The sequence below is a fragment of the Mus musculus genome, chromosome 12 (assembly GCF_000001635.26).
Source record: "Mus musculus strain C57BL/6J chromosome 12, GRCm38.p6 C57BL/6J".
NCBI classification, from domain to species: domain Eukaryota; kingdom Metazoa; phylum Chordata; class Mammalia; order Rodentia; family Muridae; genus Mus; species Mus musculus.
This window is the reverse complement of record NC_000078.6, coordinates 114,383,132-114,410,310: the sequence shown is the minus strand read 5'-3', so window position 1 is coordinate 114,410,310 and position 27,179 is coordinate 114,383,132. Positions and strand designations below refer to the sequence as shown.

At 37.6% G+C, this 27,179-nt stretch overlaps 2 gene segments (V, D, J or C) and 1 further gene; all 3 read left to right on the top strand.

Moving 5' to 3' along the window:
* Window positions 1-27,179, top strand: part of Igh (immunoglobulin heavy chain complex) — a 2,751,187-nt gene that overhangs the window by 1,599,644 nt on the left and 1,124,364 nt on the right.
* Ighv6-4 (immunoglobulin heavy variable V6-4) lies at window positions 3,538-3,837 on the top strand. The segment is given in 1 exon segment: window positions 3,538-3,837. A coding segment is annotated over 1 exon segment (300 nt).
* Window positions 18,301-18,599, top strand: Ighv6-3 (immunoglobulin heavy variable 6-3). The segment is given in 1 exon segment: window positions 18,301-18,599. A coding segment is annotated over 1 exon segment (299 nt).

Below are 27,179 nucleotides of genomic sequence, written 5' to 3'. Positions count from 1 at the left end.
ATACTGACCTGCCATACAGAACCAAAATGGCTATCACCAGATGAATAAATAAAACAGACAAAAATGTTCAATTATTTTCAAAAGTTATTTACAGAAAAAAATTCTATAGAATTTACATGTCTGTATTTTTAAAACTGTATATCACCCAACAGTACTTTTGCATGATTAATCACTAAGCTATATATCTAGTAGTAATTTCTATCAATTAATATCTGGAATCAACATTCATAAACTTTATTAATCCATTTAAAACTATCAAATTGTATGTTAATGCTTTCTGTAAATCAAATAATGCAGAGCAATACATATGGGCAAAAACAAACTAAAATCAGATTTTTAATTTTATTACAAACAGATAAAGTACATTAAATATACATAATAGTTTGTGCTATATTTATTTTTTATTCTGAGTGTTATCTCTTTCTAGAGATTCATAACTCTAAGACTTTTAATACAGAATGATCTATATTGGAGGAGGGCAAGCAAATGAGCCTCCTTGTTTTCAGAGAAACAAGCATAGCCCTGTCACTTCAGCTGTTGGAGTGGAGCACAGCTCCAGATACCCAGGTCTTCCCTTTTAGTGATCAGTGCTAAAGACTGTCTACTTAATGGTATTTATCACACAGTGACTCCTATAAATGTGTTACTTACTGCAAAACTCTGTTTTCAGTTGTGGTGTGATTAAGCCAGAGCAAACATCTTTAATCCAAGAGTTTTCTGTTTACAGTATAGAAGGCTATATAAAGACAACCATAGATCAAGCAGTGGAGCAAACAATGAGTAAACAAGGAGTTCACATAGTGAAAAATGGAGAGTAAGTTGACAACTGACAGAGAGGCAAACAGGAATTAGAAGGGAAGGACATTGAGATCGAAGGCTTTTTGGCATGGAGGAGAAGTTCCATTTGTGAGTTTTGCTGCAGAGAAATATCAGCTGCTTGCTTCTTTTCTCTATGACTCATCACACTTTCACTACAGCACCTGGTTCCTTAGGCTTTATTGATCAATTGAATTTTTGAGACAAAGACAAAGAGAAAACAAAACAAAACAAAACAAAAACAAAGAACAAAAACCCTGGATAGAAGCTGATCTAAATTTTCCATATTGCATTTTTAAAACATATTTTTTGGGAATATGAGGTACTGAATATGTTAGTTGATATGTATTTTAGATGGAAGACAACATATCATAACTTCCTAACCAAGTTTTTTTTTTTTTTCTTTTTGGTAGGTGTATACCTAGTTGTGTCTGGCAGAGTCTTGGTTAAACCGAGAAGGTCCCTGTGCATCTCTTCTGCTGTCTTTGGATTAACATTCAGCATCAACTAAATGAAATAGATATGGCAGGATCCAGAAAATGAAGGGGATTGATGAAAGTAACCACAACTTTTGTAGCAAACTGTATGCCATCCTGCCACCCATAAATAACCTATTCTCCACCTCCATAGACAATTTCAAGAAAAGATTTATAGGAAAGTGAGAAGTCTGACAAGTAGTGCTAAACAAAGAATTCTCAACTGTGGAGTATTGAATGGCAGAGAAGCACCTAAAGAAATGGTCAACAACCTTTTTCAGCAGGGAAATGCAAATCAAAACAACCCTGAGATTTCACATCACACCAGTAAGAGCAGCTAAAATAAAACCTCAGGTGACAGCAGATGCTAACAAGGTTGTGGAGAGAGGAAAACTCCTCCATTGCTGGTGAGATTGCAAGCTGGTAGACCAACTCTGGAAATCAGTTTGGCAGTTCCTCGGAAAATTGCAGATAGTACTACCTGAGGACACTTCAATACCACTTCTGGGATATGCCCAGAAGGTGCTTCAACATGTAAGAAGGACACATGCTCAACTATGTTCATTGAAGCCTTATTTATAATAGGCAGGAGCTGGAAAGAACCCAGATGTCCCTCAACAGATTAATGGATACAGAAAATATTGTACATTTACACAAGGGAGTATGACTCTGCTATTAAAAACAATGAATTTATGAAATTCTTAGGCAAGTGAATGGAGCTGAAAGATATCATCCTGAGGAAGGTAACCAAATAACAAAAGAACACATGTAATATGCACTCGCTGATAAGTGGATATTAGCCCAGAAGCTCAGAATACCCAAGATCCAATTCCAAACCACATAAAACTCAAGAAGAAGGAAGATCAAGGTGTGTATACTTCGATGATTCTTAGAAGGGGGAGCAAAATACAGATGGAGGGAATTACAGAGAAAAATTATGGAACAGACACTGAAGGAATTACCATCCAGAGACTGTCCCAATGGGGATCCATCCCATCAACAACCACCAAAACCAAACTATTGTGGATGCCAGCAAGAGCTTGCTGACAGGAGCCTAATATAGCTGTATCCTGAAAGTCTCTGCCAGTACCTGACAAATACATACGTGGCTGCTCACAGCCATCCACTGGACTGAGCACAGGGTCCCCAAATGAAGAGCTAGACAAAGTACCCAAGGAGTTGAAGGGGTCTGTAGCTCCTTTAGGAGAAACAACAATATGAACTAACCAGTACCCACAGAGATCTCAGGGAATAAACCACCAACCAAAGAGTTCACATGGTGGGACTCATGGATCTAGCTGCATACGTAGCAGAGGATGGCTTAGCTGGTCATCAGTGGGAAGAGAGGCTCTTGGTCCTGTGAAGGCTCAATGCCCCAGTGGAGAGGAATACCAGGGGCATGATTTGTATGTGGGGGTGTTGGTGATCAGGAAAAGGGTTGAGGCAATCAGGGGCTTTTAGAAGGGAAACCAAGAAATGTAAATAAAAATATCTAATAAAAAACTCTCCCTAATTTATCAATCATAATATTTAAGTTCTTTCATATCTGACTTTCTTGTGAATTAACTTTGCTTCTGCCAATACAGCAAAAGTATTTGTATGTATAAAGCAAAAAAGAGTGAGGGTGCAAATCTGTATTATTATATATAAATGGAAATGCATCTTAAATAAAATTTCTTTTATATTCCCATCTACTTCTTTTCTTTTTGAGACACAGTTCAAATGGCCCATGCATAACTCAAATGTGGTTATCCTGTGTCCATGCAAGCCTGGGATACAGGGTGCAGGCATGCAAAATTGGTCAACTGAGGTGATTAAATGATGATTTGATGCTATGATGCCACTTCAGCCTTTATTACTTCTCAAACATCTGTGTTAGTATTTGAGTCCTCTAAGGCTCCCATCCCTGAGCTCATGATACAGCACAGAGACATGCAAATAATGTTCCCCTCTGCTCATGAAAACCAGCCCTGACCATAGAGCTCTGACAGAGATGCACAAATCTGGACTCACAAGTCTTTCTCTTCAGTGACAAACAGGGACACAGAACATTCACCATGTACTTGGAACTGAGCTGTGTTTTCATTGTTGTTCTCTTAAAAGGTAATTCATAGATAATAAGAGACACTGCATGAGAGTGGAAAGGTGTGAGAGGGACACTGCATGTTTTGACTGCTTACTGAGGAGTTTGTCTGTTTTGTTTCGTTTTGTTTTGTTTTGTTTTGTTTTTTCAGGTGTCCAGAGTGATGTGAACCTGGAAGTGTCTGGAGGAGGCTTAGTTAAACCTGGAGGATCCATGCAACTCTTTTGTGTAGCCTCTGGATTTACTTTTGTAGATGGCTGGATGGACTGGGTCCGCCAGTCTCCAGAGAAGGGTCTTGAGTGGGTTGCTGAAATTGCAAACAAAGCTAATAATTATGCAACATATTATCCCGAGTCTGTGAAAGGCAGATTCACCATCTCAAGAGATGATTTCAAAAGTAGTGTCTACCTGCATATGAACAGCTTAAGAGCCGAAGATACAGGCATTTATTACTGTACAAGGCACAGTAAGAAGCCTTCATTGTGAATCTATCCACCAACCATGCTGCAGGAGTTCTGAGGTCCATTAGGGGGAGCACAGTGGCCATGTAACCTAGAGACTGGAGCTACTGTTTATAGAGATATGGGGAGGTGAGATCACTTTCTTTGGATACCATTTCTACTATCTAGTGTGGGCTCCAACTACCTGAGCCAGTCAGCCTCTTAGAACAGAAATGGCTGTTTCTGTGTAAAGCTGATTCATGTCATCTATTCTTGTACAACTCTTTGATTATAATATGCAGCTTTTATTTGTTTATAGTAGATTCTTAGACCAAAGTGCCAACTCCTTATTCTGGATTCAAACCTGATTATTTCTAGTATCTTGACAACCATTATTTTCTCTGGCAATCTGAGCCCTCTGACTTTATAATAGGTGAGGAAAAAGGGAGTACAGCTAAGGTATCTGTAATAGAGCATCTTTGTAAACAGTTACTACAGAAATAATATCTGAAAAAGGCTCTCCTGTTTATTCCTTGGTATATGAATTGTGCAGTGGGCAAAATAATCAAACTCTGATTTTTCAGGAAATGGCACAAACATCAAGCAGGAAATATAAACACAAGCTTCTCTAAAACCAGCACTTACAAAACCTGGTAGAAACAACTGAATGCAGCCAATTTCAGAGTGATAAAATTACAATAGGGCAGAGAAGATGTCTCAGCAGTTGAGACTTCTTTCAACTTTAACTGTGGTCTTCCTTCTTCTTGAGCTTCATGTAGTCTGTAAATTGTATATTGGGTATTCCAGATTTTTGGGCTAATATCCCCTTATCAGTAAGTGCATACCATGTGTGTTCTTTTGTGACTGGGTTACCTCACTCAGGTTGATATTTTCTAGTTCCATCCATTTGCCTAAGACTTTCATGAATTAATCATTTTTAGTAGCTGAATAACATTCCATTGTGCAAATGTATCACATTTACTGTATCCATTCCTCTATTGAAGTACATTTGAGCTCTTTTGAGCTTCTGGTTGGTATAAATGAGGCTGCTATGAACATAGTGGAGCATGTGTCCTTATTACATGTTGGAGCATAATTTGGGTATATGTTCAGGAGTGGTATAGCTGGGTATAAAGGTAATACTATGTCCAATTTTCTGAGGAACTGCCAGACTGATTAACAGAGTGGTTGTACCAGCTTCCAATTCCACCATGAATGGAAGAGAGTTCCTCTTTCTCCACATCATTGCCAGCATCTGCTGTCACATGAATTTTTGGTCTTAGTCATTTTGCCTTTTCTGAGGTGGAATCTAAGGATTGTTTTGATTATAATTTTTCTGATGACTCTTGTATATAGTTGTTGAATATTTTTAGGTGCTTCTCAGCCATCCAGTATTCTCCAGTTGAGAGTTCTTTTTTAAATCTGTATGCCATCTTTAATAGGGTTATGCACCAACGGCCTATGCTCTAAGATAAAGAATGGACAAATTTGAATGCATAAAATTGCAAAGCTTTTCTAAGGCAAAGGACACTATTAATGGGACAGAAGGGAAACCACCATATTAGAAAAAGATCTTTACCAACCCCACAACTGTTAGAGGGCAAATATCCATTATATACAAAGAACTCAAGATATTACATTTCACAGAAGATCACTTTTTATGACCAAGGAAGATAAGAGAGTAAACTGAAAGTTGGGAAGAATATAAAGTGCAAATATTTTGATGTTCTTAATCCAGTGAGGCTCCATTCACAAAAAGTTTCATAACCCCCAGAAACAACATTACCAATAAGCTATCAAATTTTCAAATATATGACTGTGTTGGGGACATTTATCATTAAAACTAGAATATTTGAGCTATTCCTATGGAAAAATAAGAATCCATTATTTTCTAGTCACTTTATCATTCTGTGTAAAGAACAATTATTTTTCTTAAATAATGATATGTATGAGAATCTCTCTCATAAAATATATATTTATGATGCTAGGACTCCTTCATGGAGAATTCTTGGGATAAATGAGAGACCTTGTTCATATGGCATAAATCAATATATGAGTAAACCTCTCATTGCTATTAATTGATATGTGTCTGTCTTCGATTACCTGAGAAAAAATTCTACCACTGAGTCCCTGCTTTCATATTTGAGTCCTTCCAGAGGTTTGCTTTAGAACCTCCTGACTGCTCAGGTGGAGCCACATTAGACTGCACAGGTAATGGGAACATGGAAAATTTAAAAGCAGGAAGAAATACACTCAGTGATTTGGGATAATTATTTTGTTCATACATTTTTATTTAAATTATCCTGCTGAAGAAAACACATAACCTGTGTAATACACAACTATTGCCAAAGTGAATATATTTTCACTGGTGTTTGCACATCTTATCTCACTGGAACATACACATAGTACCTCCTCTCTTTGTAATTTACAAGTTTACTGTGTTACCCTTATGATGTCATGTACTATATTCTGTACAAGAACACATTCTCACGGGAACAAAGACAGTTTTTCACTGATAGGAACAAGAATGCCTATGGTTTGACCCCCAAGGTCAGAAGTTCCCGGGACCTTAGTGAATTTTGCAATGATCCTCAGAACAGAATCCTCTGTGACACCCATGAAAAAAAATGCAGCCTAAAAAAGTCTTATGACATGCCAATGATCCTCAACATACAAGGCCTGTGACGAGGAAGAGTCAAGAGGCTTGGCTCATTTACAACCTTCAGGATACTGAAAACTATTCTCTACCATAAAAAACGTCTGGCAGAATCACCATCCCTGATCTCAAGCTGTATTACAGAGCAATAGTGATTAAAAACTGCATGGTTTTTTATATAATGACAGGCAGATAGATCAACAGAATACAAGTGAAGACCCAGAAATGGACCCACACATCTATGGTCATTATATATTTGACAAAGGAGATAAAGTCACCCACTGGAAAAAAGAGGTGCAGAATTTAAAACAAATGGTGAATATTCAACTGGAGGTAAGCATGTAGAAGAATAAAAATCGATCCATGATCCATTCTTATCTCCTGGTACAAATCTCCAATCCAAGTGTATCAGGGACCTCCATATAAAAATGGATACACTGAAACTAATAGAAGAGAAAGTGGGGAAGAGCCTCAAGCACATGGACACAGTGGAAAATTACCTGAAAAAACAAACAAACAAAACAACATAAACAACAACAAAAAACACCAATGGCTTATACTTTAATATCAAGTACTGAAAACTAGAATGAAAACTAGAACATTAGGTGTAATGTTAGAGCAAGGAAAATAAAAATTGTTTACTGTTTCTAGGTTGCCACAGAATAGGAATCTCCAGTTTTGATGCATGGGAGACTGTAGAGTGTTTGTCGAATAATTTCAGTAAAATTGTAACTTAGTCTTAGTCATTTCATTGTTTATATATGCTCTGCACAATCACACTTTATCTTCATAATAAAGAGATATTTGCACAATTGTTTTTGATTGAAGAGAATGAGTAAGTCATGGACTAATCAATAGGATGGGAAAACTCAACATTGAGATCTTCTTTAGTACTGAGGATTCTTGTCTGCTTCCAAAATTTAGAGTTCTCCGTTAGAGTCCTATGTATATCCCTCTCCTTCCATCAGAACAATGGGGAAATTTTTAGTCGTTCATGAAATTTGTGTCATGTCATGTATTCCAGATCAGAGACTGAGACATTGAAAGTCACTGCTAAGAATGTTCTCAAAATATTCTATAAGATGCCTTCCTCCCATGAATTTCAAGAGCAGGGTTCCTAGTTTTTAATAAGTAATAACTTGCCTCTTTTAGTCAGCCCTCATTAGGCCTGAGACCCAGACAGTAGAAAAACAGCCTACCTGCTGGTGCAAGTATGAGCATAATTTAGAAACATTACTAACATAACCTCATGAACAAATACAACAAAAATAAGTGTTTGACATAAAATATTTGGGTTTTGTATTTCCCAGTCATAGACGCTGCACCAGTGTGTGTCTATATCAGTGGTGAATGCCAAGACCCCTGACATGATGTACTTCAGCCAAAAGCAAACCTGTCTATCTAAATTGCTTAATAATTTCAACATTCCCAGAAATTTGTTCTGATGGCAGCAAGAGAACACAGATAAGGTAAAGTCCCTTATAATCACTTCTGGTGAAGCTTGGGTAGGAATCACAGACACCTCTGTGGACAGAAAGTCTTTAAGGTTTCTCTGTTTTGAAATAACTAGGATCCTTTGTGAAGGAATCACAACATAGTATATGAAAAACAAACAAATACCATGACACATGGACTCGAATACCATTCACAAAGGTTCTGGGTCCTCTCTGGAAGGTCAGGTGATGGAAAGTTATGCTGTTGACTAGTGACCCAGCATGAAGAAATGACCTCACCTTTCGCTTTCCAATCTAAATACTATTGGGGATTTGTGATTTCAACAGTTTTTTGACCACATACATACTCTTTGACCAGATTAATTAAGATTGTTATATGTCATTTGTCACCAAGATTCAGGTTTTTATGTGAATGTAGTTTGAGGATAGTGGAGCCAGAGAAGTGTCCTGTTCCTTCTCTTCCTTGGCTTTAAATAGCACCAAATAGATTTCTAAAAATTAAAAACATGGAAAAGAAACAATAAAGGTACAAGGATATCTTATGTGAGTATAAACCATTTTTCCCTGAAAAATTCCTTTCAGGCAGAATGTTTATTGGTTGGGTGTGAGACAGGGTGGAGTTATGCCAGAGTTTGGGAGGTTTGTGAACCACATACCACTTTACGTAGGGCATGGAATTTTATGAACCATGGATTAACATGGGACAAGAAGGGAGGTTGTTGACCAAGGCTCACCATGCACATGAGGATGTGAGGAAACCCACAGAAGAGTATACCTGTGAAATTTCAAGATTATGGTATATTTTGGTTGAAAGAAGAGACTAAGTATCAGAAAAAATTTGAAATTTCAAGTCCATGAAGAAATTTTATTTGATTAATGTTGACTCTAGAAATGAAGCAAATTTCTATAAATTTTATATTCTTGTTTGGGTACATTTTTGGACATGAAATAATATCTTTGGCAAATAGATATTATTTAACTTTTATTATTATATTTGAATCCCTGGAAGGCAGATATACTGACATGAATGGGGTAAAGCTTTCAAACGAAATTCAATGAAAAAATAAGGCTGCACATTTGAAACAGAGCATAGAGGGTATATGGAATGGTTATGAGGAAGCAAAATGAATGGAGGAAGAGATATAATTATATTACAATCTTTAAAAAGACAAATATGCATTTATTCCTTTAGCTGTATACACAGTGTTCTAGGGATGACTAGTTCATGAAGTAAATTATCATTTTTTGAGGCTGCAGGCTTTCCCCATCCTCTTATTTTCACATTCTTCTTGAATCTGCATGACAGACAGCACACATCTCACTTGTCCTCCCTTCTGTTCTCTTATGTGGTAGCTTTCCAGATTTAAAGGCTCTATTTGAGTGTGTTATATTTGGTGTGTAATCATGAGGCTTCTAAGGTGAGAAGATTTAGAGCCTACTTTGAAATTCTGGGCAGATCCTGGAGAAAGAAAGCAGGTAGTTAAGAAGAAATGAGCAAGCCCATTCTTAGGTATTGAGGTGGAAGATACTGTGTTAGTCATACATTTGGCATCACGGTGAGATGAGATATTACACGAGGTGGGAGGACTAGAGAGTATATCAGAGTGATGGCTACCCAGTAGCTCAGAGAGGCAAGGCAACAGAAACACTGCCTAGGAAGGAGCAGAGACAAACTGATGTGAGGAGAAGGAGGCTATAGAGAAAAGAGAGGTTTCTTAAGTATAGAGGAGCAGGGCTTACCAGGTTGTAAGAAAAAGGTAAGCCCAAAGTTACTTGTGCTGAGATTCATTGGGTACAGAAATTAAGAACCTAACTGATGGCTCAGGGAAGTCACTGCAGGGCCAAGTAGGTATGTGAGTCTGGAAGTAAGACATGTAACTGGTTCTGTGGGGCAAGGAGTTCTTATATAGCTGGGCACACCTTAAGGATGGAAAGGAACAGGCCTGCACAGTGCTATCTATGAGATAATGTTAACAGGAGCAATTGGAAAACACAGATTTACAACTGTAATTTTTTGGTCAATAGTAATCCCAGATAGTAATTTTTGTGACGTTTTTCCTTTAGTTATAGTTTAGTTATAGTTTCATATTTTTAGTCCAATTCATGATACATTGAAGTGTTGAGTTATATATTTTGATAGGTGAATGTAGCTTTTCAATATTCATTGATATTTGTCCTGTTTCCCCTAAAAGTATCATTTACATTTTCATGTTATGATTTTCTATAAATTTACCAAATAATTTTTCTTATGAGCAGAAAACTGTACATGTACAAAACATAAAACATGAAGGGTGCTAAATTTATATCACTATGTTGATACATGAAGCCATAATATGTTTGTTTTGTTTTGTTTTTATTATATTATTTTGTTTTGTTTTGTTTACCATTCTTATAGCCATAAATTACACAAAAAATAATAGTGCAACTCCAATCAAGCAAGTGAATGGTCTGTAAGACAAGAATTTCAAGTCTTTGAAGAAAGAAAATGGAGAATATATTTGAAGATTGAAAGGTATTCCATGCTCATTCATCAGTAGGATTAACATAGTAAAAATGATTTTCACATAGCAATCTACAGATATAATACAATCCCTACAATATTCTAACACAATTTCTTACAGACCTTGAAGGGATAAACAAAAGCCTCAGGATATTTAAAACAATAATATATAATAAAACACCATCCAGAAGTATCACCCTCCCTGATTTCAAGCTGTACTACAGAGAAATAGTAATCAAACTGAATGATATTGGTACAAAAAGAGAAAAATTGAACATTGGAATCAAACTGAAGATCCCGAATTAATATATACAAAATTAAACAATGGAAAAAGAAAGAAAAGATATTTGTCTAACTGGATATCAATATATGCTACCCCTACTCCAGTGAAGTCTGCTTGACAGGCCAAGAAGCCTGGAAGCAGTCCTGGGACAAAGAGTTAAAAGGAAACTCAGCCTCATGGAAACTTGACATTCCCATAGCCCTCATTAGTCTGATGTATGGATCTGTGTGCTTTCTTGTATTATAGGTGCTTCAAAGAAATGATTTTACAAGTACTTAATCTGGTTAAATTTTATTCCCTGGTTTTCATCAATGTTCCAGACAGCCCTTGAGCTGACTTTGGTCTTAGAATTCCACAGGAATGTCATCCATTCAGATGAAATGCCTCAGTGGTGACAGTTAGTAATAGGCATCTCAGTTTGCCAAATAGAAATCTCAAGTCAAGCTTAACAAAATATACTTAGAATCTTCATTACAGCCAGGTATAGCAGACTACATTGCATAGTAGAAGCAAGTTGGTGATTTCTTCTGACAAATGGAGATTTCCCACAGATCCTTAAAGGAACAACCAAGTTACACTCATATGCAAGAATATATCAAGGAAATAGGGTGGCTATGGTATTGAATTATTCATGAGAAGGTCTGCTAGAGCAGAACCCACTGGTGCTAGCTTTCACAAGGCTCAAAGGAGTACCACATATTGTGACTAGGGTATGAAATCCTTACCTGTCATTAGCTGACTCTAGGCAGGGCTGTTTTATCTTTACTGTAAATATTACCTGGTTCCTGTAAGTCCTTTGAAGTCATTCCTTTGTATTGTGTCAGGCAACTTCAATGTACTTTGCCTGCTGTGACATCCTACCCCTTTGTTTTCTGTATTATATAAGACTGGTGTTCCCTTTGTGACATTACACTCAGATTCAACACATTCTCTTTTGTCCTGTCTGTCACCCACTTTCTCAGACTCCTTTGCCCACCTGCAACCAAAAGCCCATTCTGCACAGATAGGAGACCCAAAGACACAGGTCCGTCTGTGGCAAAAATATAGAAGAAGGCAAATAGATTCATAGATATCACTCTGGAAATCATTCAAATCCAAGTGGATGAAAACCTTGATATACAACCATGTACAATGAATTGGATGTAAGAGAAAGTAGAAAAATAACCTTGAATGTATTTACAAAGAGACAATTTTGTTAACAGAACAATGAATTGTGCAGGCAGTAATTTAGCAATTAATAACTGGGACCTTAAGAAACTGTGAAGTTTCTCTAAGACAAAGAACACTGTCAATAAGACAAAATAGCAGATTTTAAAATGGGAAAGATCTTCACATTTTCACATTTGACAGAAGACTAATATCCAAAATATATAAAGCTTCCAAGAACATAGATGTCAACAAGCTAAATATTCCAATTAAAAATGGGCTATAGTTCTATCAATTTGCCTGAAAATTTCATTATGTCGTTGTTTTTAGTAGCTGAATACTATTCCATTTTGTAGACATACCACTTATTCCTTTTTCCATTCTTCAGTTGAGGAACATAAAAACGGTTTCCAGGTTTTTGCTACTACATATAATGCTACTATGAAATTAGCTGTGCCAGTGTCTTTGTGGTATAGTGGAGCATCATTTGCAAATGTGCACAGAAGTTCTAAAGCTGGGACCTAAGAGAAGTAACTCACATCCAGAAAGACACACATGCTATATACTGAATTATAAGAAGACAGTAGCCATGAAATAAAGGATGACCACAATATATTCCACAATCCCAAAGAAACCAAGTCATGAGGAGAGTCTAAGGGATTATGCATGACTATCATAGAGAAGGGAAAACAAAATAGTCATTGGAGGTGAATTAGGGAGCCAAGTTTTTGTGAGAAAGTATGAAAAGGGGAATAGGGATAAGGATCAGGTGTATATTTTTGGTGAAGAGTTCTTGGGTTGAGACCAGAAATTGGTGAAGGGCATATCTGGGATTAGCTGGAACCTTAGGATATGGAACTCAAAGAAGTCTATGAGGTGACCCTAGCAGTTCATAGTAGCTGAGGTCCTGAGATTCCTAGCAGCTGGGAATATAGACTGAACTGGCCACCACCACTAGCCAGATGGAGTTTCCAGGGAAAGTAGGATATCCTCCAACTCACAAAAACTTTCAGTGTGCAATTTTTTTCTGCAGACAAGATGTGTAGGGTAAAGAAGAAGCAGAGAATAAGGTGGATGCTCATAGTCATCTATAGGATGGAACACAGGGACCCCAATGTAGGAACTTGAGGAAGTACCCAAGGAAGTGAAGGGGTCTGCAACCCTATAGGTGGAACAACAATATGAACTAACTAGTACCCCAAGACCTCATGTCTCTAGCTGCATATGTAGCAGAAGATGACATAGTCGGCCATCATTGGGAAGAGTGGCCTCTTGGTATTACACACTTGATATGCCCTAGTACAGGGGAATACCAGGGCCAAGAAGTGAGAGTGGGTGGGTAAGGGAGCAGGGCGGCAGGAGGGTATAGGGGACTTTCAGGATAGCATTTGAATTGTAAATGAAGAAAATATATAATAAAAAATAGAAAAAAAAATCAGAGAATAAGGGAATCACCAAACAATGACAGCTCCAACTTGAGAACTATCACATGATAGAGAAGAAACTCCTGCCACTGTTAATGATACTCTGCTGATCTTCCAGGCAGAAGCCTGGCACAACTGTTTCCTGTGAGACTTCCTCAAGGAGCTGATTTAATCAGATGTAGAAACACACATTTAAACACCAGGCCCAACCCAGGGTGTCTTTTGGAAGAGTGAGTGACTGAATTAATCAAGCCAGGGGAGTGAAGAACACCATAAGAAGAACTACAGAATCGAATAACCTGGGCTAGTGTGAGCTCACAGAGACAGTTCCAGCAACTGAAAACTATGCAGTTGCTGGATCTAGGACACCTAGATTATAGCAGACATGTAGCTTGATCTTGAAGAGGATCTCCTAACAAATGGAGTGGAGTCTCTCTGACTATGTTGTCTGTCATTGGCTTCCCTTGTCCTAAGTGGACAGCCTTATTTCATTTCAGTATGAGAGAATGTGTTGCAACTGGATGTCCCAGGGTCGGGTGATACACACAGAGGTCTTCCTCTTCTCTGGGGAAAGTAGAAGGTCCCAATGGGAGGAAGGACTCATAAGGGTTCGATTGGGTGACAGGGAGAGGCACCTGTATACTGTTGAATAAATACATAAATGTATAAAAAATATGGGTGCAGATCTAAAAGAGGATTCTAAACAGTGAAGCCCAAATGGATGAAAAAGAGGTTGAACAACCCTAGCCATCAGGAAAATCCAAATCAAAGCTACTCTGAGTTTTGATTGCATATTACCCCTATTGGAACGGCTAAGGTCTAAAACAAATGTAACAGATTATACCGACCAGAGGAATATTCCTCCATTGCAGATCAGACTATAATTTTTTTTTTAATATTCACAATGGAAATCAAAATGATGCTTTCTCAGAAAAGTAGGAATCCTTAAGAGTAATCTATACCATACTTTAGCATATATCCAAAGATTGCTCTTCCATAATCAAGAACACATACTCAACTATGTCCATAGCAACTTCATTTGTAATAGACAGACACTGAATGCAACCTACATGGCCCTCAGCTAATGAATAGATAAATAAAATGTGGTAATTTACACATTTGCAGTCAAATGGGATGGGGCTAGAAAATATCATGGGTGAGATAACCCAGACCCAGAACAGCAAGCATGGTACTGTGGGACCATGAAAGGTAGCCATTTTCTTATTGAGCTGAGGCTCAAACCCAGGTGACCTTGTAGATGTTTTGTGTGGTTCCTGGGCACTATTCCCTGTTATAGCAGCAGCTCCCCATAGATTTGAGGCCTTCAGTCATGTAAGGGCAACACCCCAAACCCCTCTACATGTAGAGTATGTTACTAGTGGTCATTTAGGCTTAAGACAGATCTCCATTTTAATGAGGTACCCAAAGGCCTGGAGGACTGATTCAATAAACTCTACTTCCTAGACACTCCTCCCTACAAAATATATTTAACCTCAGTCCTGCCATGAGAAGTGGGGTATGGCCTCTTTACAAGCCCTGAGCCAGCTCTACCTGTCCCACAACTCTGATTGTGCTTCTTCACCCAAGGAGTTGTGCCCTGGCTCTTCCATTTGGCCTAAGACCAGCTCAGTAACAGTGTGTGGTAACCACAGTCACTGCCCTCATTCTTTTCCCTGAGCTTCCAACCCCTGTACCAGAGCAGATGCAGAATCCCCATAACCCTACATGGGACTTGCTAATTCATAAGTAAATAATATCCATGAAGTATAGGACAACCATGCTATCATCCACCTACCCAGAGAATCTGATCCATATGGAGAACTCTCACTGGGAAATTGAAATAGAATAGGTATTGCAGATAGACATAGGGAAGGGTTTGAAAGGTGGTATGGGAGAGGGAACAGGAGGGATTATGTGTGGTGGGATGGGGGAGGACGGACTATGGGACTACTGGAGAGACAACTAGAATCATGGGAATCTCTGTAATGAGTTATAAAACTAGAGCAATGGAAATGCACAAGATTCTTTGAGAGTGACTCTAAGATTCCCAGTTATGGGGTAAAAGGATCCTGAATCATCCATTTCTTGTAATCAGATGAGACTTCCCATTTTTACCTTCTTACATGTTATTCCTTCTCGCTGAGAATAATCAAGTGACCCTGGGTTGGTAAGTAAGCTATGGAACTTATGTTCAGTATGTGATTATCAATGGAGATCATTATTATTTGATTAGTAATTTTAGAATAGAGAGATCTTGTCGTCTTGTAACTTATGTTACATTTGTTTGTGCACTAACACTTGTATTCTTAAACTTTACTGCATTTATTAGGTAAAAGGTTTTTGTGGTTCACTTTGCATCATGCTCTATGAAAAGAGGGGAAGTGTGACTTCTCATCCTTTTATTTTTACTTCAATTCTCTTTTGTGTCCACCAGCTGTATCTAATTCATCAAACACTGTATTTAATAAGGAAATAGAAAGTGTAAGTCTTTGTTTCATTCCTGATTTTAGAGGATACGTTTTCAGGTTCTTTATTTAATATACTTTTAGTCATAATCTTGTTCTAAATAGGCTTGAATATTTGTGGTTCATTACACCCATTTCTAAAGACTCCAGATAATTTTTCATTAAGCTGTGTTGAAATTTTCCAACTGTTTTTTCTCCATAAATTGAAAAATTATGTGATACACACACACACACACACACACACACACACACACACACACACACAATCAAGCTTGCCTTTCTACAAAAAAGCCAACCTGGACATAGTATGCCATCTCTTTAATGGGTTCCTGAAGTTGAATTGCAAACAATTTGTTACGAATTTTTGTATCTATATTCATCAAATCACTCAAAATGCAGTTTTCTTCTTTGTAGTGTGTTTTCCTAGCTTTGGTATCTAGATAATACAGAAGTCATGGAAAGAATTTGGAAGTAATCTGTTATTTCCTATGATATGGAATAAATTAAGAAGAATTAAGAGAGAATCTTCCTTGGAAGTCTGACAGATTCAATAGTGACATCCTATGTTCCTTTGCTTTTAAGAACAGCATCAATTTCCTTTAAAATTCATCTCTTTCCATTATATTTACCTTGAGGATTAATTTTGGTGGGTAATATATTTGAAGTTCTTTCTATTTCCAGTTTATCTAGCTTTTCAGAGTGTAAGTTTTCATAGCAACTTGCAATGATATTCTCAATTTTATGGGAATTAAAATTTTGGTCAGAGAGTCACACATTTAAAATGGTTTGTTTAGTTTCTCCTATTTAAATCATTTTTGTTCTGTATGTGTAAATGTGTAACCAGTTCATGTGATGACTAAGTCATGCAAGCATGACTATTTTGTTTAGTGGAACTGTTAACCAGGATTGCGGTTTACATAGCACACACCTTCCAAAAAACCAAACACTAATTGCTTGTCATTTTACACCTTTCTGTCTTGTGTGTCTCTTCAAATTTGGTAGAACTATTTTGAGTACAGCCTCACTGGATGTATTTGTGGCACTGACCAAAGTCAGAAAACACAAGTTCTATGAGTAAAGAGGTAGAGAAGACCCCTTATAGCTTGGAAGATGCAAGCATATTTAAAGGTATATAGATGAAAGATACTGGCACCTCCAAGAAGTCTGTCAGCACTTAAAAGCAATAGTCTGGAGGAGTTGTTGTCCTATGGGGAAAGGGAGAGCAATGTGTCTAAGCAATAGTTTAGAGAATGAAGCCCATGTAGATAAGTGCTTTAGATGTCAGGAGGAGCAAAGGCAACATAAAAGGAGGGTGAAGGAGGTCACAGGAAGGTTGTAGGCTGTGGGAGAGGAAGGAGGCTGGACTACCTGATAGCACAGGAAAGGCAAATTTCTAAGCAGTCATGTAGGTTCTTTCTATGAGAAAGTGCAGATGTAGTTGTTCCTGAGAGAAAGACAAGTCCTTGAGGATCATCAGAACAGAAGTATATGGCACTTGCAAAAATAGCCTTACCTAGTGCATTAGGGAGGTCACAAAAGAACTAGATGTGTTTTTGGGATGGAAAAGCAGTGGCTTGTATGGTGGATGGGAAGCTCAGCACTGGAGGAACTAAGGAATATACACAAACCTTCAGTGTGTGTGCAGATTTTGAATCAAGACTCAATCTCAAGTAAAATTCACATTTATTTTATGAAGGTCTATGATTAAATTTTGAGCTTTATACATGCTGTGCTGTAACATTTAGGTATGACTTCTGCCACGTTTGGCTACTTCAATTTAATGTAGCCAGACATTATTCAGTGACACTTTTAAAACTTTTCCTAAATTATAGCATTTAAGTATTTTCTTGTCTAACCTCCCTATGAACTTGTTTTATGTTTTTACCAAGACAGTAAGAGTTTGAATTTACAAAGCACAATAAAGTGAGAGTGCAAATTTATATTATTATATATAAATGGAAATACATACTAAGTAAAAGTTATTTTAATTTTCTATCTACTAATTTTCTGTTTTGAAACACAGTTCATATAGCACATGCATTACTCAAATATGATTTTCTTCTGTCTACCGCTTACATATTCATGAAATTGCTGCAAATAAACACAGGGCTTGGGCATACACAAAATCACCTGTGGTAAAATCCCAGGTTAGTAAATGATATACTGATGTTGTAATGCCACTTTTCCTTTACTATTTCTCAGATATCTATCTGCATTATTATTTGAGTCTTCTAAGGCTCCCACCCTGAGCTCATGATATAGCACACAGAAATGCAAATCATATTTCCCTTTGATTATGAATACCAGCCCTGAGACTCTAAAGCTCTGACAGAGGCACCTAACTGTGGACTCACAAGTCTTTCCCTTCAGTGACCAACACGGACACAGAACATTCACCATGGACTTGAGACTGAGCTGTGCTTTTATTATTGTTCTTTTAAAAGGTAATTCATAGATAATAAGAGATATTGAGTGTGTGAGTGGACGGGAGTGAGGGAACACTGAATATTTTGACGGCTTACTGAGAGGGTTCTCTGTGTTTTCAGGGGTCCAGAGTGAAGTGAAGCTTGAGGAGTCTGGAGGAGGCTTGGTGCAACCTGGAGGATCCATGAAACTCTCCTGTGTTGCCTCTGGATTCACTTTCAGTAACTACTGGATGAACTGGGTCCGCCAGTCTCCAGAGAAGGGGCTTGAGTGGGTTGCTCAAATTAGATTGAAATCTGATAATTATGCAACACATTATGCGGAGTCTGTGAAAGGGAGGTTCACCATCTCAAGAGATGATTCCAAAAGTAGTGTCTACCTGCAAATGAACAACTTAAGGGCTGAAGACACTGGAATTTATTACTGCACAGGCACAGTGAGAAGTCTTCATTGTGAGTCTAGACACAAACTTACCCAAAGGAGCTCTCAGTACCAGCAGGGGGAGCACAGTGACAATCGAATCCATAAATGGGCTATTGTTTACAGGGATCTGGGCAGGTGAGACCACTTTCTCAGTAGTCCCTTTCCTTCCTCCACCATCTGGAGTGGCATCATGTAATTGAACAAGTCAGCATCTGAGAAAAGAAAGGGCTGTTTCTGTCTCAAGCTCATCCATTCTAATACAAATCACTTAGTCGATTTTAATGGGCTTCTTTCATGTGTTCCTAGTAGACTCTGAGAACAAAGTGAGAAATTCCTTATTCTCTACTCATACATGGTTATTTCTACTATTCAGAAAACCTTTTATATTTCTGTGTCTGTTTGAGGCCTTTGACTCTGTAACAGGGAAGGGCACCAGGCTAACTGGGAATTCATCCCATATATAACCACCAAACCCAGACACTATTGTGGATGTCAACAAGAGCTTTCTCACAGGAGCCTGATATAGCTCTCTCCTGAGAGGAGCTGCCAGTACCTGACAAATACATCAGTGGATGCTCACAGCCATCCATTGGACATATCTCAGAATCCCCAATTAAAGAGCTAGAGAAAGTACACAAGGACTTGAAGGGTTTTGCAGCCTCCTAGGAAGAACAACAATATGAACTAACCAGTATCCACAGAACACCCAGGGACTAACACACCAACCAAAGAAAGCACATGGTTGGACTCATGGCTTTAGCTGCCTATGTAGCAGAGGATGAGCTAGTCAGGCACAATGGGAGGAGAGGCCCTTGGTCCTGTGAAGGTTCTATGCCCCAGTATAGTGGAATGCCAAGGCCAGGAAGCAGGAGTGGTTGGGTTGGTGAACAGGGGTGGTAGGGAGGTTATAGTATAGAGCAGGTGTTTTTCAGAGGGGAAACTAAGAAAGGGGATAACATTTGAAATGTAAATATAGAAAATATGTAATTTTTTAAAAAAGAAACTGTTAAGGATATTATAAATAGAACATCTTTGAATTCAGGTACCACACAAAACATTTCTAACAAGGCTTCTATTTTTTCCATTGTTTAAAAAATGTACACTGGGCAGAATAATCAACTTTGATGCTCTAGGAAAGGGCACAAATAGCAAGCAGGAAAGAGACACCCAAGTTTCCCTAAAACCAGCGCTTACAAAATTTAGTACATCAGCTGAATACATCTCAATTCTAGAGGGAGAAAAGGTTAATAAGGCTGAGATTTCATCTCAGCTGTTAAAAATGCTTGCCCCTTTTGTAGAGGCCCTGAGTTTGATTAAATAAGACATGTTCGACAGCTCACCTCTATCTTCAACTTGAGATCAACAGAGGCCCTCTTCTAGACTCTTTGCACACACACACACACACACACACACACACACACACACACACACACACACACAGAGGGGCACAAATGGAAAGCAATTTCCAATAGACATAATGAAAAACCCTGCTGAAACAGAAATACAGACATGCTAAAGGTTAGGACTGACAAAATTATGTGATGGAAAGAGTAATCACATTACCACTGGAGATAGGGCATATTTTTAATTATTTCATTTTGGAAAATTTTTAACTTGGACTAGTTTTAGGATTATATAAAGCTTTAACAAATAGTAGAGATGATTTCTATACATCATGCACAATTTTTCTTATTATTGACAACTTTAAATATTGTAGTTAAATTCCATCCAGGGAAGTGGTGGCACATACCTTTAATGCCAGCACTAGAGAGGCAGAGGCATGCAGATATTTGTGAGTTTTATATCAGTCTGGTCAACAGAGTGATTACTGGATCCATCAAAACTACACTGGGAAATCCTGTTATAAAAACCTGTTTTTTTCACTTAATGAATCAACTAATATGATATTTTAAAATTTTATTTTTTGAGATTGCATTATAACATGTAATTTATCATTGCTCTCTTTCTTTTCCTCCCTCAAACAATCTAATATAACTCTTCATGTTCTGTTTCAAATTCATGACCTCTTTAATTGTTACATATATATTTCTGTGTTACTTAAGGATTTTGTGGATGCTAACAAGAGCTTGTTGACAGGAGCCTGATATAGCTGCCTCTTTAGAGTCTCTGCTAGTGCTTGACAAATGCAGAAGTGGATGCTCACAGACATCCATTGGACTAGCACAGGTTCCCCAAAGAAGGAACTAGAGAAAGTCCTCAAGAAGTTGAAGGGGATTGCAGCCACATAGGAGGAACAACAAAATGAACTAACCAGTACATCTAGAGCACCCTAAGACTAAACCAATAACCAAAGAAAAGACATGGTGGTACTCATGGCTCTAGCTGCATATGTAGCAGAGGGTGGACTAGTCAGGCATCAATGGCAGGAGAGGCCCTTGGTCCTGTGAAGGTTATATGCCCTATTATAAGGGAATGCTAGGGCCAGGTAGGCAGAGTGGGTGGGTTTATGATCATGGGAAGGGGAGGAGAGGATAAGGGGTTTTTGAAGGGGAAAATAGGAAAGGGCATAACATTTGAAATGTAAACGAAGAAAATACCTAATAAAAATAAGTCTTGAAAACAGGAAAAGTAAAGGATTTTTTTTCTATAAAGAGAAACCTGATGAAGGTAACTTTTATAAAGTGCAATGTAAGATTGTGCCTGACTTAGTGTTTCAGAGGTTCAGTCCATTATCATCATGGAGGGAAGATTTGCAGCATTCAGGCAGTCAAGGTGCTCTAGGAAGAGCTGAGAGTTCTATATCTTCATCTGAAGGCCACTAGAAGAAAACAGTCACTTCTGGATTGATAGGAAATTGAGAACTAGGAGCCCTCAAAGCCTGCCTGCACAGTTGACTCACTATTTTTAGCAAGGCCAAACTTATTCCAAAAAGGCAACAATTCCTAATAGTGCCTCTTCACATGGGCCAAGTATATTCAAACCAACACATTTATTTACATAGAACCTGTTGAGTCTGTCAGTCTGTATACTGTTACTTGTGTGAATGCATTTAAGGCTGACCAGTTGATATTTGATAATCAAATGGTGTTCTTTACCTGTGGCAAGGTAGTTTTTTCATACTCAGTATTTGTCTGTTACCTGCTACTTCTGTCCAGTTCTTTGTAGATTTGGAGTCTTATAGACTTTTCCTTAACTACTGTGTATTGTCTATTGCTGTTGTCTTTGTTTGGGTAGTATTGGTGAGACTGTATATGAAAATTATACATGAACTACATCTTTTATTAAGAAAGAACCTAAGAAAGGAAGATCCACCCAACATCTGGGCCACACCAGTTGGATGGTACTGATCCTCTCATTGCTGCCTTCATAAAGGACATGGATGCATGAAACATTGCTTTTGGACTGCCTGCACTCGTTATCCCTGGGAAGTTCTTATATCTAATTCTGAACTATTGCCAAGGTGGTATTATAGCCTAATTGTTCAGTAATAAGATATATACTGAAGACCAGCTAAGGCACCTTGCCTGGTGAATCAAATGACTATTGGGTGATTGATCTCTCCTTCTCGAGACAGCTATTTATGGACTATCTTGAGACAGTCTGTTTACTGTGTGTGTGTGTGTGTGTGTGTATAATATATGGATAAGTGCATGCATATATATATACATACATATACATATATGAATACAAATATATAGAACATTTGTCTCAAGTCTGTTCCTCTGGAAAAGTCGGATTCCATAGAATTATTTGGTGTATCATAGGAAAATGGCACACCCCATTACACACTGGAACCTTATATAATAAGTTCACGAAGAAATTTCTAGCAGAATTCAGGGAAGACTTGGGAAAGCCTGAGCTCTGTCCAACCTTGCCAGGATGCACAGAGTATAGGTAATGACAGGGTTCTTACACTACTCTTCCTGAATGAAGTTACAGACCCTGTCAGCACAGAATCCAGCCTCATTTAAAAGTAAGAGTCAACAAAAGACCCATGGAAGGAGTTACAGAGACAAAGTTTGGAGCTGAGACGAAAGGATGGACCATGTAGAGACTGCCATATCCAGGGATCCACCCCATAATCAGTTTCCAAACGCTGACACCATTGCATACACTAGCAAGATTTTATCGAAAGGACCCAGATGTAGCTGTCTCTTGTGAGACTATGCCGGGGCCTAGCAAACACAGAAGTGGATACTCACAGTCAGCTATTGGATGGATCACAGGGCCCCCAATGGAGGAGCTAGAGAAAGTACCCAAGGAGCTAAAGGGATCTGCAACCCTATAGGTGGATACAACATTATGAACTAACCAGTACCCCGGAGCTCTTGTCTCTAGCTGCATATGTATCAAAAGATGGCCTAGTCGGCCATCACTGGAAAGAGAGGCCCATTGGACTTGCAAAGTGTATATGCCCCAGTACAGTGGAACGCCAGGGCCAAAAAAAAAAAAAAAATGGGAATGAGTGGGTAGGGAAGTGTGGGGGGGAGGGTATGGGGGACTTTTGGGATAGCATTAGAAATGTAATTGAGGAAAATATGTAATAAATAAATAAAAAAGTAAGAGTCATTGTAAGGGGATAAAGGTGTGTGGCACTCAATTCGCAAACTTTTCTCACAGCTTAGAGACAGCAGAGACCAGTCAGAACATCTTGGTTATTACAATATTCTCTTACAGGCAAGTTAAAGAAACAGGATGAGTGCATGGTCTTAATTCTTAAGTGGTCACAAAGTGCATTATGCACTCTAACTATGTGGTACAGCAAAAGGATCAGTCTCCTAGAATGAAAGAGAAATTTTCATTCTCTTAGAATGTAAGAGTCATTTTCATCAGAAAGTACTTCCACATTAGTATAATTCATATAAGTTGTTTTAAAGTACTATTATTATTTTTTTGCAGAAATCACATAGTGACAAAGTGCATGTACATCTAAACTGAAGTAGGTTCTGAGATTATGTTTTATTCTCTGTTTGTTCCCTACATAGTACCAGTACCCTGGTCCACAGTCTCAGGTTTTACAGTACAAGGTTTTATTAACAGTCTATTAGTGGTCACATTTACTATATTGAACACTTGATTGTGGATGAATATTGTGGTACTTGGTAATCTCAAGGATTTGATGTAAATGAGAAGTCTCTCTAGTTCAGAATATTAATTTTGCATAATCTTTAACACAATGGTTCTCAATGTTCCTAACTTTGTAATCCTTTTATACAGTTCCACATGTTGTAGTCACCCTGAACCATGACATTATTTTTATTGCTTTTCCATAGCTATATTTTTCTATCTTTATGAGTCGTGATGTAAATATCTGGTGTTTTCCTGAGGGTCCCTGTAGCCCCCAATGAATGATTTTTTGACACCTGAAAAGAGTCATGATCTACGGGTTAAGAACTGCTGCTCTAGCAAACATTTCTTCCCCATGAGAAATATGACTACCATGAATATGGATATCATTATATAAGGAATGTGTTGTGGCAGAAATGAAACCTATAGTTAAATTCTTTGTTAGAGAATATGAAAATCTATGTTAAATTTAAAATATTGTTTTAAAGACCATTGACTTTATGAAGTTCCTTCCTGTTTCCTCCTGAAAAACTAGAAATCAGAGTCTCACCAGAAGGCAGTAGAAACTTCAACTTCCAATTTCTAAATTGTTCCAAACACTCTAGTGTACTCAAAAGACATCTTTAAATTGTCTGTAACACCTTGATTAAGGATTTGTCTGGTACCTGTTGAATAGGACATTTTGAAATTTCCAGATGCCTCATTCTGCATACAGGACAAACTTTTCAAAGGGTTCTGTATGTCTGAATTAATCCTTCAGGAAATCCCAGAAACAGAGATGTATTGCTGAAATGATTCTTTCAAATCACAGGTTGTTCTTTTCCTTATTCCCAGATCAGTAAAGAGTTAATTTCCCTGTAATTTCCTTTGAGAGCTAATTTTGCATAGTTACTGCAAATGGTTTGTATATCACAATATTTTCTAAAACTATAAGTGAAATACTTCATTATAGGGATTCAAAGAATGAATCATAATTGTCACGTTCTGTTAATTTTCATCAACAATGTTATGTTATTATGCATTGGAAGAATCTTCTTTTCAGTTTTTATTTGGGTGGATGTGGTTATTAGTGGATTTGTGCCATATTATGCTTGGGTATGAGCAAGATGGGGTCCTCATCACTGAAAGGAGAAATAGGCAGCAGGTACCATCTCTAACACAGAAGCTATATCCAGTCCATAACTACTCTCACAAAAAAAAAAAAAAACCTCAAATAGAGTTTCACTGATTAAACAAGATTTGTTTCCATTCCCAGCAGTAGATGGTCAACACAATAAATTTAGTGGTATTTTTTGAAGCTTATTTATCTCATAATGCTTTGTCAGAACATTTTTCATTCCTTACAGAAGTTTTGCTTCTAAGTTATGATTGATAGCTTTATGTTTTTATGGGAATTTTCTGTGTGTTCTAACATGTATGTTTCTGAATCTATATATATTTATTGTGTTTTGGAGGGGGTTATTTTCTGTTTTGTCCCACTCATACTTAACTGATTTTATTATATATTACATTGTTTTATTATTAGGCTTTAGGTGCCTGTTTATATTCTAATGACAGCCCAAGAAAGAGTGTGAATTTATGTGGAAGGAGATGTTGGGGTGGGGTTGGGAGATCTGGGAAGAGTTGGCATAGGGGAAATGGTAATCAGCATACATTGTATGAATGAAATTTATTTTTAAAAAAGATTTTAAAAAGAAATTATACCTGCCTAGGTAAATTAGTGTAGTAAGTTCTGTATCCTCTCCAGTGGCAGGTACTTGGTTAGTCTTATTGTACCAGATATCATTTCTCTCCTATTGAATGGAACTGAAGTCCAGTTAGTGAGCAGAACTCCAAAGATAAAAGCACCACTACTGTATGTTGGGTACATATAGCAGGACCAGCTCTTTTACTCCACAGTCTTAATAGCTTTATGGGTCTGTTGATTGATTTTCTCTCCTAGCAGTTTATATATCACCTTTTAGTGCTAGGATGCTTGGCTCCAAGTGAAGAGGCCTCCAGGACTGTATCAGCCAGTTACTTCCAAGTCCCTTTGTCCACAGGGCACAGTGTCTTTACCTTCAAGTTCTGGAAAGCATCAAAGAATGTAGCCACTTTCTTGTCTTCCTTGGTCATTTCAGGTTTTATACTGAAGACTAGACATTTGGAGATGGAAGACAGAAATAAATAATAACTCATGGTGTTTAATTTTTGTGCCTTGTTTACCTCATTCAGTATAATATTTACCAATTTCAAACTTTTATCTGCAAAATGTACTAGTTTATTTTTCTTTACAAATTTATCGAATTGTACTGCATATGTGTACATTTTTATTCTCCATTCTTCAATATAAACATAGTTTGTCTAATTTGTTAGCTGTTATACATGGCCAGAAAATGAAAAGACAGAGTAACTTTCTTTATAGTATAATGGAATATTTTGTATATATTTCAAGGAGCATACCTGGGTCCTGTGATAATTAATTTTCAACTTTTTGAGAATTATCCATACTACTTTCACAAAGTAAATTTGATCCTTGATTTTTTTACCCCATATTCTCTATCTCATGTAGACATATAAGAATATGACAACAATCCTGGCTAAAATGCTTTATTTTCTTAAATACAATCACCATTTATAAAACATACATAAGGAAACTTCTTCTTCCAGGCTATAACTTGCTTCAAGGTTTCTACTTGTTGACTTATGTCAGTAGACCACACAAGTAGGTTTGTACTATGATCATGGAAACCAGCCAAGCCTCTAACCCAGAGCTGTCTTAAGACGTCAGCCCTAGATTCTCAAGACTTCCAATTTAATGATCAGCACTGATGGTAGACATCAATAAGTGAGACAATGGACAATTATGATGGTTTCCTCACCATGATCTCATTATTTTCAAGTTTCTAGTGTTAGTTAAACTGACAGAGACTTGGGAACAGTTGGTGAAGACTAGGGTTTCCTGAGACGCTCCTGTGCAGCATCTTGATACGTGCTCAGAGATTAATATATTATTTGGGTCCTATAGAACTTAGATAAGGATCTTGAGGGCCTTGATTTTCTTAGAAACAAAGCTTGGGTCTCACTACAAAATATACTGTCTCACAAAAGGGAGATTAATCTTTTCAAGAGAAATCCAAAAAGAAATGCCTACCCAAAGTTGAACAGCATGAGGACATATCCTCCTACTCTGGTAAGTATTTGATAGGACATCATGTGAGGTTGAATACAAGCTTTCCTGAAGGGTGTTCAGGACAATTTTGTGGGTCTCAGCACACATGGGGTTTTAAGTCAACACAACAGCAGGTATAACATAATTGATATGTCTTTCTGAGCTGCCTCTCCATCTTCAGATTTCAAGCATCTTATCCATATTTAAGGTTATAGAAACCTGTGTTATCATGAAAGTGATTCCTCTTGGACATAAGGTTTTAGTACTCTAATATAATTCACAAGAACAAAACACAGAAGTCCCTGGTGAGGGCAAAAATGACTCTGTCTGGACACCAAGATCAAATGCCACAAAAGACTGTGAAAGTTGGTGAGACTTTTCCATCTTGAGACTCAGGACATATCATAAGT